This window comes from Sinocyclocheilus anshuiensis, unplaced genomic scaffold (assembly GCF_001515605.1).
Source record: "Sinocyclocheilus anshuiensis isolate Anshui unplaced genomic scaffold, SAMN03320099.WGS_v1.1 scaffold297, whole genome shotgun sequence".
NCBI lineage: Eukaryota > Metazoa > Chordata > Actinopteri > Cypriniformes > Cyprinidae > Sinocyclocheilus > Sinocyclocheilus anshuiensis.
Window position 1 is genome coordinate 271,058 of NW_015536479.1, and position 15,630 is coordinate 286,687.

At 35.8% G+C, this 15,630-nt stretch overlaps 2 protein-coding genes across 3 annotated transcripts in view; both read right to left on the reverse strand.

The window, feature by feature from the left end:
• The window catches only part of LOC107672404 (para-nitrobenzyl esterase-like), an 18,149-nt gene extending 15,576 nt beyond the window's left edge, over positions 1-2,573 (reverse strand). Inside the window, exons 1-2 of the mRNA XM_016465613.1 lie at positions 2,498-2,573; positions 7-185 (exon numbers count right to left, since the gene is read on the reverse strand). Of these exons, the coding sequence (XP_016321099.1) occupies positions 7-175 (169 nt within the window). The 5' untranslated portion in view covers positions 176-185; positions 2,498-2,573. The remainder of the gene's footprint in view (positions 1-6; positions 186-2,497) is intronic.
• A 1,505-nt stretch (positions 2,574-4,078) lies between these two features.
• pex16 (peroxisomal biogenesis factor 16) lies at positions 4,079-14,693 on the reverse strand. 2 transcript variants are annotated; one of them, XM_016462430.1, is made up of 11 exons: positions 14,460-14,693; positions 13,670-13,705; positions 13,490-13,566; positions 11,687-11,820; positions 10,812-10,912; positions 7,890-7,970; positions 7,658-7,807; positions 6,268-6,340; positions 6,043-6,162; positions 4,881-4,945; positions 4,079-4,771 (listed from the first exon to the last, which is right to left on the reverse strand). In XM_016462430.1, the coding sequence occupies exons 1-11, from the start codon at positions 14,584-14,586 to the stop codon at positions 4,713-4,715; spliced, it is 1,023 nt and encodes a 340-aa protein (XP_016317916.1). In that variant the 5' UTR covers positions 14,587-14,693; the 3' UTR covers positions 4,079-4,712. The 2 variants fall into 2 exon arrangements, with proteins under 2 accessions (XP_016317916.1, XP_016317996.1); XM_016462510.1 differs by lacking the exon at positions 4,079-4,771 and having other exon boundaries at positions 4,879-4,945; positions 5,981-6,162.
• Positions 14,694-15,630: the final 937 nt, after the last annotated feature.

Genomic DNA, 15,630 nt, shown 5'->3' on the forward strand with positions numbered 1-15,630 from the left:
CGAGAGAGAGGAGAGCGATCACGCCGCAGCCGATGAGGAACATGCACTTGCGTGACACCACCAGGAATGGACTGACATAATGGCGACGGACGTACTGTATCTGTTCCTCTTCTTCGTCCTGCACTAGATAACGATACTCCGCCCCCTCAGGGACCTCATATACATCCTCACTCATTTTCTAACTTCTGTGAGAGAGAGAGAGAGAGAAAACACAAGTGCAAGTCAATTCCCTGTTCATCCAGAAAGAACAAATTGCATTTCTGAGACTGCCGGGGGGGGGGGTCAACATTCTTTTTACCATATATAGAGAGGTCCAAATGTCTGAAACCACATTGAGATTTTTTTCATTCAACGGAAATCCGCATAAAGGATTTAGAAAAAATTATGTGAGAAAGATGTGAAAAATAAAACAGATTATGAACTATTTTTTTCAGATTATAAATTAATCAAGATCACTAATATAATCAGTAAATTTGTGACATTGATTATGTGAACTCCTTTGTACAGATGGTCCAATTTAATTTAAATTGTAATCCTGATCATATCATTTGTAATAAAAAATAAGATTAATTAGAAAAAAATGCTTTTTTTTTTTTTTAATCAAACAGCCCATAATGTTCAGGGTTATTATCGTTAAGCTAAACTTTAACTGAAATATAATATAATAATAAAATATGATATAAAACATGAACTTATTTTATTTCATCTAGTTGCTAGCTTTTCAGATTTTGAAAGAAGTCTTTTGCTCAAGGCTGAATTTACAATAATAAACAATAATAAGAAATATTTTGAAATATTACAATTTAAAATAACTTTTTTCTACTTTAATATTTTGGATTGATTTATAAAGAATTGTGTGACATTCAAGACTGGACTAATGGCTGCTGAAAATTCATCTTTTTCTATTCAAATATATACATCCTTGGTGTGTATAATAGATTTATTTCAAAAACATTAAAAAAATAATAGGCTAATTAATTATTATTATTGAAAAATCTTAACTTTTGACAGGTTAGGGTATATTTACTATATTAATAACAGTAAATTTCATAATTATAAAAAACCAACCCTAAACCCAAACCCTACAGTAAGTAGAAGTTGTTAATTAATAATGCTCAGAACTTATTTTTGTAATTACACTGTTACCAAGACACCTTAAAATAAAATGTAACTGCATTTTCTTCATGGCTAGACTGTGATCTTAAACTATCAGATGGGAGGAAAAACATGCAAACATTTTCTGTGAAGCGTGTATTTATAATGCTTTATAATACACATTGCGATTCATATACTGTGCACTACATATACAATGTAATACACATATTTTCATAAATAACTGTAACAGCCTTATAATGTACAAAAGTACATTCGTGTACAAAATACAGAAGTACATTATTGTGTATGATGACAGTAAACTTATTCATGATTGCACATGTAGAGAGTCCATAATGTAGGCTATCTTAACTCATGAAATGTAATGATGTGTTTTAATGCACTATACTCAATCAGTAGTTATTAGTGTGCATATAGTCTTACAGTATATGCATAACAACAGTAATGTGAATATATATATATATATATATATATATATATATATATACACAGTGTTGGGGGTAACGCATTACAAGTAACGCGAGTTACGTAATCAGATTACTTTTTTCAAGTAACTAGTAAAGTATGAAAAGGCTTTTATATTTGCCAAAAATATCACTTTTTTTATTTTAAAAACGAACAAGCAAGCCCTGTCCAGATGTAAAAAGTAACGTAACGCATTACTTTCCATAAAAAGTAACTAAGTACCGTAATTAGTTACTTTTTATGGAGTAACGCAATATTGTAATGCATTACTTTTAAAAGTAACTTTCCCCAACACTGTATATATATATAATGTATTATAATGTGTCGTGCATGCCTGTAGGTACCATAACTATAAAGCATTATAATGCCTTAGATACAGTCTTCACAGTGTGGTTTGTGTTGGTTTATGTGTAAATCTCAGCATGAAGTGTGTGTGCTGTCATGACAGACGCAGGATGAAGCGAATAATCAGCGGAAACCGCAACATGACCCACCGTGAAACCACACTTTCCCGGTTTCATTTCTCTATGAGGTGAAAGTTGAAATATTACCACACAAATAATCATATCCCACTAAAAGAGGCTACAGAAGAAACACAATATAAACGTGTTAAAACTTGTCTGAGGAGGAACCGATTTCAACAACTAAGAACTCGTTTTAGCACAGCAGATATAGCCTATATGTATACTAAACTGTAAAAATGATAACAAAAATAACTACACTAAAAAAGTTTTGCCCTGCTAACGTCGATAGAAAGTTAACAGTTAACGTTACTTGAGATAGCGCAACGACGACGCAAGCAGTCAAAGAGCCATTTCCATCTTTATTTACCAAACCATAATCGCTTGTTCTAGTTTCAAACCCTGAATATAATATGAAAAGTAAAAAGGAGACAAAATGACGCATATAATGTACTTACTGTGACATTAGAGCTCGCGCACTCACGTACTGCAACAGACTAAACAACCCAGCACGTTTAATGACTCTGGCTCCGCCCATAACTCGAGCTTTACATGGCTGTCTTCCTAGACATTTCAATGTCACAACCACCACCAATTATAAATAATAAAGCAAACCATTAATAAAGCATACATTACATTTAATTTTTTAATAATAATAATAATAATAATAATAATGTTAACTTTATAATACGTATGTTTATCATTTAAAGTGTAAGAAGCCAAATAGGCTAATTTTAAGAGATTTAAAAAACATTTCCATTGTATTTCTTGCATTAAAAAGAACAAGGGAAAGCATTTGTGAAATTGGAATTGTAAATTAAATTCAATGAAAAATTTTTTTAACCATTTTCTTATATTTCATTTTCTAGATAGAGATAGACAGTGTTGGGGAAAGTTACTATTAAAAGTAATGCATTACAATATTGCGTTAGATAGATAGATTGATATTCATTGTATATCTTTTTGCCTTCAATAACTTTAACATATATTTTAACTTTACCTTATTATATATAATGTTCAGCCCCAAAACATGTAACAGTAATGGTGCAAAAGCCTTATTTGAAAGTTTGAACTATGCAATCAATTACAGATTTCTGATATAAGATATTTTTGTTTTGGCCCATTCAGCAATGTATTTATAAGTATAATATATACCTGACAAAGCCTATGTGTTACTTTACATGTATTCATTTGTGAATTAAATAATTTAAAGAACACCACAAAGGCAAATGCATTTTATCAGGTAATCAATGCTAGGCGTGATTAACGAACTCTATAAAGGTTTAATTGTTTTTAAATTGATTTAGATATTGATCCCTTCCCAACACGGGAGGTAATTTGCTAGTGGTGAAAAGGCTTTTGAATTTATTAAACTAATTGCATTATATCGTGGTTAGACAGATTACATGACTATGTTAAGTGCAATAATCTTACAAAACCAACCCACAATATGTGAACTCAGCATGAAATGTAAAGAGCAAAAGTGATAGATGGATTGCAAAGTGGAGCTAGTGAATATCTAGGGGCACAATTCAAGAGAGATATATTTTAACCCCACAGGGATGTATAACGGATAGCTTGGCTGTTCCTAACTCTGAGGTCCACGAGGACATTTTTTTTCACCTTCCTTTAGGAAGCAGTTTATCATCTTCAGCATTGCTGATACGGTAGTTCAGGGCTTTTTTTCATGAGCATATACACTACAGCACAGCGAGGGGGTTGCTGGGACTCTGTGAATTTGGAGGACATACATCACATTTATATTTAATTCAAACATCGATTTGAAAAGCTGAACGAAAACAGAGATCAGACCTTGAGTTATGGGCCATATGTGTACGAGCAGCTCTTAGCAGCTTTATAAATTCCGCTCTCTGATGGAAAACACTTGAGGCATGAGGAATCTTATTATTTAAAGATTTATTAAATGCATAGAGGTATATACAAAACCAATTATCCAATTTCACACTTTCAGCATTTCAAAACGGTCATGCTTTTAATTTTTGCTTCGGGCCTTTCAATCAAAATAACGATGGGTTTTAAAACAAAGACTCGAATGAGTTTATTTCACAGTGAATAAACACGCTCATAATGCTGGTTTACACACAAAAAGTCTCATTGGAGTCCTGTGAAATGATGGGGGACCTTTATACATATTTGATGGATCATTCCATTGTAGCTACAATTAAAAGCATCACATTCAGCTTCATCTCATCTATGGCACAAATCAGAACGAACAAAAATCTGTCTAATTGACTTCATTTCAGCCACTCAATTGTTGCGTTCAATAAAACTATCCTCCTTGGAAATAAACATCTAAATTAAAAGGAAGGCATTCGTGTTGAGGGATAGATTATGGGATAGGAGAGCTTGAAGGTTGGCCAAAAGTCATTTGATAACAGATGTTTATAAGTGCAAAAAAATGTGGCTCAGATGCATAAAATTGCGAAAGCTAAAAGATCAACAAAAACAGCATTCGGAGAATCCTTATCCAGATATATATTCTCATACGCCAGCAGTGCACCTGTAACTCCCTGACTGCTAAACTAAATGTGGTAATGTTCTGGCACAGGTGTGATTTGAGTCCTCGAGTGTCGCTGTCGCATCCTCTAAATGGCTTCCTCTCATTCTGCTAACATTTTGGCAGCGCTGACCTGTGAAAGATTCACTTTGACGTCAGCCCCAGTTATAAAAGTAGATCTTCTGCCAAATGGGCAAGTACTCCATCAGTGGACCTGAGAGGACAGAAAAAGAAATCCAGTCAGCACATATCTCTGAGCTTTTTTAAAGCTTTTAGTGTGACAGCACTAAACATCCGTTGGGCGAGATGGATACGGCACTTACGTGCAACCAAACCGACTCCGGGAACATAATCTGCCAAGAAGCGAAGAAGGAAGAGGATCTTCGTCCTGTGAGTGTAAAACAGACATTAGATCTGGGAACAAAAAGCACCATTATGCAGTAAAGTTGTGCATTGTGAAATCTAAATAGATCATTCGTAAAACTCAATTTGTCTATTTTCTGGAGAAAATATAGCTGTGCGATTCCAGCTGTGATGCTGCCAAGTGGATAAGCAGTTGGTAGGGTGCTCTGATTGGTTGCTCAGCCTATATCTCATTTATATATTATTTTACTAATTTTATTGTCTGGCAGGTGCAGATTGTAACTTTGATGAGTTGAGATTATTTCTTTGTAGGAACAGATTTGGAGAACTTTAGCATTCCATCACTTGCTCACCAATGGATCCTCTGCAGTGAATGGGTGCCGTCAGAATGAGAGTCCAAACAGCTGATAAAAACATCACAATAATCCACAATTAATCCAGTCCATTAATTAACGTCTTGTAAAGTGAAAAGCCGTGTGTTTGTAATAAACAAATCCATCGAGGCGTTTTAACTTTAAATAGCCGCTTCTGGCCAAATTACCAGTCCATAATCCATAATAGTCCATTCCTCCAGTGAAAAAGTCCATCCACTGTTGCTTTCACATCAAAATCCATCGACAAATTTGTTTAGAACTGTTCTGGAGTGTTTTCTCTTGTAAATGCAGTTTGACCTGTGTGTATTTCTCTCCTGATTCAGACTAGATAACTTTTTTACTGGAGAAAGCAATATTATGGATTATAGAATGATTCTATAATCATTCTATAGAATTAGCATTTTGCCCAGAAACAATGGTTTAAAGTTCTTACTGATATGCAGCTTTTCAGTTCACAAGTCATTCATTTATAGACTCATGTGGAATATTGTGATGCTTTTATCAGCTGTTTGGGCACTCATTCTGACGGCACCCATTCACTGCAAAGGATCCAATGGTGTAATGCTTAATTTTTCCAAATCTCTTCTGATGAAGTAACAAACTCATCCTGAGGGTGAGTACATTTTTAGCAAATGTTCAGTTTTGGGTGAACTATTTTAATCTTAAGGATTTGAACAAAACACTACCAGAAGTGCATCACACGAGAAGACCACACTACTGCAACGGATACAGTAAAGGAGACACTGACTCAGAGTATCGGTCATAGAAGGGGGAGCGGAGCAGGTAGTAGAGGAGAAGGAAGGCCCGTCTCCTCATCTCAGCCCTCTCTCTGCGGTTCAGCGTCTTGATGTCGCTCAACAAACTGAAACTGGACAGAAAACAGCATCAGTCTGAACTTCTTTAAATCTTCAGAGACAGACTGAGGAAGACAGTGAAGAGAGAGAGAGAGAGAGAGAGGCAAAGCACTCAGTACCTGGTTATCTCTAAGAGACCAGAGATGATCCAAGGTTTCCAGGAACATTTTCCACAAATCCCAAGACTGGCCACTTACAAATGTTAAGGATGACAGATGTCAAAATGTTCAAATAATTTCATCACCACTGCTTAAAAAAAATAATAAAAATAAATAAATAATTTTCCAGGTTAATCTTTTTTACCAGTAAAAAAAAACCAAACAAAAAATATAATAATAATAATTATAAATATAAAAAAAAATTTTACTGGAAAAAAAGATTTTCCAGGTTAATCTTTTTTTTTTGTAGCAATAGCCAAAAATACATTGTATGGGTCAAAATTATCTTATTTATTAGGAAAAAATCGACCCTTATGACTGATTTTGTGGTCCAGGGTCAAATATATACATATATATATATTTTTTTTTTTTTTAGACAGACATATAGATAGATAGATAGATAGATAGATATAGATAGATAGATGTGTGATGAATTATATATTCTCCAAAATAAGCAGTTCTGCTTGTCAAGTAAATATATTTTGTTTGAATAATGTTCAGATAAAAAAAAATTGTGAAGTGATAAATGTATTACAGGTTTATTTTCATATATACTTCAGATCACAACATTCATGCTAGACTCTATTAAATGGGCACGGCATCATGCAAACTTCTGTGGAGGCCTTAACAGGACTTTATGATTAAAAATATAAAATAAGCATCAAAATAAGCTAAAACTAAAACTATTTCTTATATTAATTCACCCCCTCAACAACTCGGAAAACCTGGATATATGAGGAAACCCAATTTTTGTGATTTATAGACCTGGAAAGGTCATATAAATGAATGAAATCTTAAAACTTCAAGGGCATTTTATAATGAACATCCATTTTGGCATAATTACAAAACTTTAAATATTTTATTAGGTAGAAATTAAAAATCCTTATCCTTAATCCTTTTCCAGAAAATCACGATTGAAGAAGCCATGTAAATTCACTTGTTAAAAGACTGGGAGCCTTGAAAATCATTCAGCTCTTAAAACTTCTGGAATCCTGGAAACTAGAAGTGTCGACCTTCAAATATTGTTTCGGACAATAGAGGGCCTTGGAGACTAACTGAGAATCACTGCATTGGAGCATTTTTTTTTTTGTAAGAAATAATCATTGTACTTCATTTTATTTTAAGAGTTTGTTTGACCATGTTGTGAAGAAAAAAAATGTTTAGTCAGTCACATAAAATGACTCTTAAAAACAAGCATGAGCAGTGGACTGAACACGAAAGTAGTAACTTTTTTTAAGATCGTTCCTACACCCTTGGGAATAAATAAACAATTTTGGCTATCCTGGCATAATATTACACTGATATTACTTTGAAAATTGTCATAAAAAAAGAAAATGCGCAGAAAGGATACAATGCACAAGCGGTCTTGCGATGTACAGGGACTCTGCGATGGTTTCCTGCAGACCCAGAGGTGTGGGGCTTGAGTGGAGCTCCTCTTCTCGATCCCTACTTTTTTTGTTTTTCCGAGAGAGACCCCAAAGACGAGACTGCAATGACGGTGCTATGGGGAAAAAAAGGACATGATACAACTTTCCATTGACACAGAACTTTTTGATACACTGGATTGTATTGTCAGGTCTTACCGCTTCCCAGTGGTCTCACCACTCTTCCTGAACGCTGGCCCACGAAAGAAGTGTCCTCATCGTCTTCTTCTGCATTGTTCTCTGTGTAGAGAGATCACACAGTATGAGCGGTGCACAAGAAATCACGTTTCGACATAAAGAACCCACAGCACATTGACTGCAGGAACAGACAGTTCCTTTTGAGTTTCCCGGTGTTAAGCTCAAGGGCACTTCTCCGAAACGCCACGGGCTCTGGCTCAACGAACTACACAATCACAGCTTATCTGCACAGGCCATACACTGTACTTAATGTCTCACACACTGTTTATTTATTGTCATCAGCTGGAGTGTTTTTGTACTTATTGCTGTGCGTTAATTGTTTGTTGTGACTGTGCTAAATGTCGCTTCAGTTTGAGTCATTTCCTGTCATGGAGTGAAAAACGCAATAAATTAACTTCGGCTTCTAAGTTTGAAACCTCTGTTAGTATAATTACTAGGGCTGGGTTTTGACACAAATTTCACGATTCTATTCGATTCTCTTTCACAAGCTTGCGATTCGATTCGATTACCCATTCGATTCGATCCAATATCGATTATTTTGAATAGGCCATATATCAGGTACAGTACATGCCAAATTTTCTCAAGGAAAAAAAATCTCTCAACTAATGCTGTAAAATATACACGAGAGTCAGTTGGTTAAAATTCACTAATTTGTTAAAATTACACAATGAATTTTTTAAAATAATAAAGTTACAATTACATCATAATATTTCTACTTCAATTGGTTGTTTTAATATAAACATAATGGTGGCTGTCATAAAAACTTGATGGATTTATTCAAACATAAATTAAACATTGAAGCACAGTAAAATTTATAATATGTTATTTGGTGCATATATTTAGCAAAATGCCCCTCTCTACAGTTTATTTTTCTATCTGACTAACGAGTTTATGGTCACCGAATAACGTTGTTTTTTTCTGAGGTAAATGTGACGTTACACAAGCCGTTATATTGACGTCTTTGCGCGGCTGAAACACTGATTGAGCAATTACATGAGACAGGATACGGATTGTTAAATTTGACTCTTTCTTTTAACTAACCTTCGTATGTTTAGTCATGATTATTTTGTGCTGAAACTGGTATCAATGTGGAGGAGATCACGTGCGCTATGCGCTACCGCGTCTATTGAACTGAGGCGCTACAGCGATCTGTCACTCCACATTAAACAGCGCCAAAACGGCATTTATTGTTTGAATACAACAATACAATGGACAGAATTTGAAATCTGAGACTTTGTTTCATATTAAAAGTACCAAAGCACAATGCTTATTTTATATTAAAAGTACCAAAGCACAATGGTTATTGCGATATATTGGATGGGAAGTGCCCTTCAATGTTCCGTCCATTAACTGAAAACAGGCTAGAGCAGACGAATCGATTCTTGGGATTTAAGAATCGATATCGTTCCGTAAAAATGAGAATCGATTAATATCGAGATATCTATATTTTTACCCAGCCCTAATAATAACCTTTATGCATTTGGCAGACTACTCAAAGAGACTTACATTGCATTGAAGGTATACATTTCATCACTTCTTGCATTCTTTGGGAGACAAAGCCATGACCTTGGCGTTGATAGCATAGTGCTCTACTGTTTGAGCTACAGGAATACTTAGTAGCCAAGATCATTGATGTTTTCCACACAGTTTTTTACTAAACAAACACACATAGTTTGACTGATTTTACTTAACTTAATATGTATATGCACCATTTATATGTATATAAATGAATAAGCATCAAAATAACAACAGTTACTACATAGAGCATAGTGCTTTATTTCTGCAGGTCTCGTTAACTGGAAAATTCACAATGTGGTTTAATTTTATATTGCCAGCAATATCATGAATGAAAATGACTACAATTACCTAAAGCAGTGGTTCCCAGACATTTCCTCTGATATTTCTGCTGTAATTATGATAATTCTGCTTGTTTTCAACCTTTTTGTAACAGAAACCGGATGTTGATATATTAAAATAATTAACTGAGGTTCTGTATGTTAATAATAACAAGTTACAAAAGATGTGTTTTTAGCATTTTAATTTAAATAGATTTTTAAAATAATTTTATGTCATCCTGTGGCCCCCTAGGAAGTTTACTGAGGTCAAACTTAATATACATATATTTTATATCTGTTATTTATTTATTAAATTAATGTAAAATGTACTGTCTCTGTACATATATTTGCATTTGTTCTTGCAAATAAAAATAATTTTTCAAACAAGACTTTAAAGGGTTAGTTCACCCAAAAATGAAACTTCTGTCATTTATTACTCACCCTCGTGTTGTTCCAAACCCGTAAGACCTTCGTTCATCTTCGGAACAGAATTTAAGATATTTTTAATGAAATCTGAGGGCTCTCTGACCCTCCCATAGACAGCAAGGTAACTACCACATTCAAGGTCCAGGAAAGTACCAAGATGATTGACAAAGTAGTCCGTGTGACATCAGTGGTTCAACTGTAAAGTTACGAAGCTACGAGAATATTTTTTTGCGCAAAGAAAACAAAAATAACGACTTTATTCCACATTTTCGTCTCTACTGCATCACTTGTGGATGCGCGCTCACGACCGTATCATGACGCGAGCGTGTGGCAGCACTGACCCAGATATATTCTCGTAGCTTCGTAACTTTACAGTTGAACCACTGATGTCACACGGACTACTTTGTCGCTCATCTTGGTACTTTTCTGGACCTTGAACGTGGTAGTTACCTTGAACGGAGGTCTTACGGGTTTGGAACAACACGAGGGTGAGTAATAAATGACAGAATTTTTGGGTGAACTAACCCTTTAAATCAACATTCCATTGTTTGTTTTCAAGTTATTTTTGCAAACATCTTTTCAAATATTAATACACTTGTGGTTCTCTTCTACGACATCTCACCTTGACTACAGAGCTGAGAATCCCTGTCCAGAGGAATTATAGGTGGTGACGTCTGGATGCCTGATTTGTACCAGAGAAGCAGGAGACAACGCAGGATCGCTCTAAAAACACAGGAGAGAATGGAGAAATGGGAAGCCAGATACCAGAATGCAGCAATGATTATCAGATTAACTATTCAAGTCAAGTCAAGTCTGCTTTATTGTCAATTCTTCCACATGTACAGCACATACATACAGAGAATTGAAATTGCGTTACTCTCAGACCCTTGGTGCATACAGATAACACTAACAGTAGAACATAAATACAGATATACAGATTAAGTATAAAATACAACTATACAAATATACAAATAAGGTAAAATGTAAAAAAATATATAAAAAAATATATATAAAGCAGCACACGGCACATGGCAGATAGAGTGCAAACCAGTGAAGTAAACAACAGTGCAGATATAACTGGACCAGTTTGTGAATGAGCTGTTGAGGGATGATTGTGTTGAATGCTGAACTGAAGTCTATGAACAGCATTCTGACGTATGAACTATTAGCTCAACTGAACAATGACAATTGTGTAACAACCATTTTCAGAAAAAAAATTGTTTTTCACACAAAGCTGCCTATGGCTTCAAAAAACTGCATGAACCGAATGGACTATTTTTATGCGACTGTAATGGAGCTTTTTGTGTTCTTCTTTTAGAGTGCCTGCCCTCATTCACTTTCACTGTATAGAAAAGAGCACTCAAAACATTCTGTTAAACATCTCCTTTATGTCCTACACCAAAGACATATAGGTTTGAAACAACATGAGGGTATATAAATGATGATAATGTCCTCTTGATGAACTACCCTTTAAGTATACTGAAACAGGGTCCTTACTTGGCAACCTGAATAAGAACAATAACTAGCCAGCGTCCAGCTTCTCCCCACAGCTTAGCAGCCCCCATCTCTGTGAAAACCTCCACATATTCCAGTACAGACAACCAGGTTAACAGCCTCTGTTGAGAGAGAGACTACACAAACACACAGAAGTGTAAGATCAGGACAAAACACAGTGAAATGTTCAATATTTTTCTAAATGTTTCTTTCAAAAAGAAAGAGGTTAGCTGTACTGTAATCTCAGTCTCATAGTAAATTATACAGCGCTACATCTTGTTGATCTAAGATGTCGAGATGGATTGCGTCTTGCTTTGGACTTGACTGGCATACTGGCATTCTGACACTGCAAGCTTCATGCTTTCTTACCTTATCTCTACCTTTTTCCGCTTTATGTTGCAATTTTTCTGATTATTGTACATAAAATACAAGTTTATATCAGTAGTCCCATATTCATAATTGTGACCACACATTCTGCACTTAATGTGTGCAACAAGCACTAGGAAAATACAAGCATTGGATCGGGACTCGGTATGGGCAGATACTTAATATTCAATGACTCAGATTGGACCAGAGGCATAAAAACCTCATCAGCACAACCTGTGACTGGATGCTTTACATGTCAGTCAGATGGTCTATTTTGGTCTAAATGGCGGTTCTTAGCTAGAATAAGCTGCAATGAGGACTAGACTTTATGCTGTTGGCTGGAGGCTAGTTGAACTACCACAAACTCAATATAAAGTCAAACAGCCTATGAGAAGTCCATTAAGGTCATGGCTCAAATGCCCATAGCTGTAAATGCAAACTCATTCTTCCTGTCCCCATGGCTAAGCCGCTCTGAAAGCAGCGGTCTTTAAAAGCGTTTATTCCTGACAATGCAACCTGCAAAGATAAATATGTCTCTCAAGAACAAACATAAAGGGAAAAAACAATGAAGGAGCTTTGTAAACTGTGCTTGCTCCCAAAAATGAATGTGTTTGTCTGAAGGGGTCAGACGTATTTTTTCACACACTGCCCATTTCAAAGTCGTTTTGAGCAAAACCAGGCTCTCATCAGCAGGGCAAAAAGGTGGATATCAACAAGTCTATTGCAGAACAGTGACAGAGTTGGGGCAAAATGCATTTTTTTTGACAATGTGCAGTCAAAGAAAGCAGCAGGCTGTGCCTTTGAACACACAACTTTGAATCTTCTCTCTTGAAGCAGAAACAGTCTGTGCTGTCTCTACATTTTCACAATAGAAAACTCTCATTCGTAGATAATTTTATAGTGGTTACCATGCCAACTGCACATGCACATATCAGTCCTTATGCAAGTTTGATGATAAAGTAGGGAATAAAAAGAAAAAGAATGGGTCATTTTGTGGAAAATCAAAGTTTCCTGGATCTTTTAATAGATAGATAGATACTCGATGTACCATGAAAACATAATTTAACTGTCAGAACTCAAAATATGGTAGAACTGTCAGAACTCTCTAGTTTAAAAAGAGCATTTAAAACTACACCAAAAGAACGTTTTCTGGCGTCAAAGAGTGGTTGAGTAGTAGTAGTAGTAGTATATATTTATTTAATGCCATGTCAGTATCAACAATTAAAAAATACAAGTATCAAAGTCCCTGATCATTTCAGTCTAATTGTTTGCATGCTGCAATACAAGGTGGATTGTTTTATTTTTTGTGTGAGTGGATCATTTCATGTGCAAAGATAAAAATGCTAGTGAGGAGGTAGAAAATGAAACAAAAAACATTTGCTAACATTATAAGATGAAAAAACGTAATAGTTTATAACCCCTTTAAGGGAAATGCATTACCATAGGCAATGTCCGAGAGAGATTTTTCCTCAAGATACCATCGTTCAGCAGCACTAGAAGGTTAGATGCTGAGTAGACTGCAAATCAAGAGAAACACAATTCACAGGAGAATTCATCTAGAGACATGCTCTTAGATCAACATTAATACAAAAGAAGATGATGCAAAGCAATGAACCCTACCCAACTCTGAGATTTCATGAGAGTCTGAGAAGCGACCTGTAATGAGATAAGTCATAACTTTATATAATCAAAATGATGAAAGCTTCTTCAAGTTCCTGCTAGTGCAAGAGAGTAAAATTAAACCCCAAAATTAGAGCTATAATCTAAAGGGTGGTTACTTTGAAGAGCTTAAATATAAAAGATTGGTAACACTTTACTTGAAGGGGTGTGCGTAAGACTGACATGGCACCTTCATAATCATGACATGACACATGTCATGAATATGAAGGAGGTTTTATGCATGTTTATGACAACTGTCATTAAGTGTCATTTGCTCAGTTATGTCATTTTTTAATGCAAATATGACATTATTTGACCTAACCCTACCCCTACCCTTACCCCTAACCATAGCCCATAACAAAGACATCTCAAACAATGTCATCTTTGCATTAAAAATGACATAACTGAGCGAATGACACTTAATGACAGTTGTCATAAACATGCATAAAAAAACCTTCATATTCATGACATGTGTCATGTCATGATTATGTAGGTGTCATGTCAGTCTTATGCACACCCCTTCAAGTAAAGTGTAACCAAAAGATTAGATATAAAATATACATTTGACACATTTTAATGTTGTTGGAAGAAAACAAGTAACCAGATACAGAAGACAACAACATAATACAGAAGTTTGCATACTGATCTGCTGCTACATTTGATACATCTAACTTTGGACCTGCACGACATTGTTGTATAAGACGTGAGCGGTTATGTTTGCTTTCACTTTGACACGCAGACTCTCTCTCACCTGCGATCAGGTAACTCAGCGCGCGAACAGTGCTCTCCAGATGAGACGCGGCTGCAGGGTTCGACCTCACATACTCCTGATAACGCTCATAAATACGACTTAATGTATCCATGTAGAGCACCGACATCACAAACAAATGAATAAATTCCCAATCACACACAACACATCGCAGAAAACACACGGAGAGTGACACTTCCGCATATGCAGATGTTTTCCTCTGACGCCACTTCCTGTACGGCGAGCGCGTGCGCCGTTTAAAGTCGCAGTAACCTGTTTAAATTCTATTTTCGTTTGCGTCTGTAATGCATCTATACAAAGCGGTTTATTGGAGATGAACAGACGTTAGTGTGCCTAAGTGTGTCTATATACCCGGAGAAAGGTGTCTGCTAACATTTTCAATAGCAGATACTAAGATGGCAGGAACACACTCCACAATGTGTGGTTTTAAAGGGGTCATATGACGTTGCTAAATAGAACATTATTTTGTGTATTTGGTGTAATGCAATGTGTTTATGCGGTTTAAGGTTCAAAAACACATTATTTTCCACATACTGTACATTATTGTTTCTCCTCTATGGCCCGCCTTTCTGAAACGCGTCGATTTTTACAAAGCTCATCGGTCTGAAAAAGCGAGGTGTGCTCTGATTGGCCAGCTAGCCAGTGCGTTGGGATTGGCCGAATGCCGTCTCCCAGCAGGACAGAGAAAACCAATAAAACCCATTACAAATGAGGCATTTGTTGCATCCAGTGGGGACATAATTACTGATTATAATGATTTATACTGTCTTTTTACGCGTTGCGTTGCGTGTCGCGCTGCGTAAACATAAAACCATGTCTTCATTTGTGATCAGAGAAACAACAAACGACAAGCCTACTCTACACTGCTCAAAACTCACGTTTGAATCATCAGTGGCACATTATTTAAATATAAAAAACGTACTTACAGTCTGTGAGTCAGAAGCACCAGACTGTCCTTGCAAAGTTGGAACTGCCCAACTTTATATAAACAGCTTTTGTGCCACAGAAGCATTATAGGCTACTGGTTCAGGAAACAGTCCTCATCCTACATTAAATGCGCGGCACACATCTGAATATTTCTAGTTGTGTCCTCTTTTTTCTAGTTGTGTCCTCTTTTGGAAGGCCAAACAAAGTAGTTTCGCTTTCACAATGA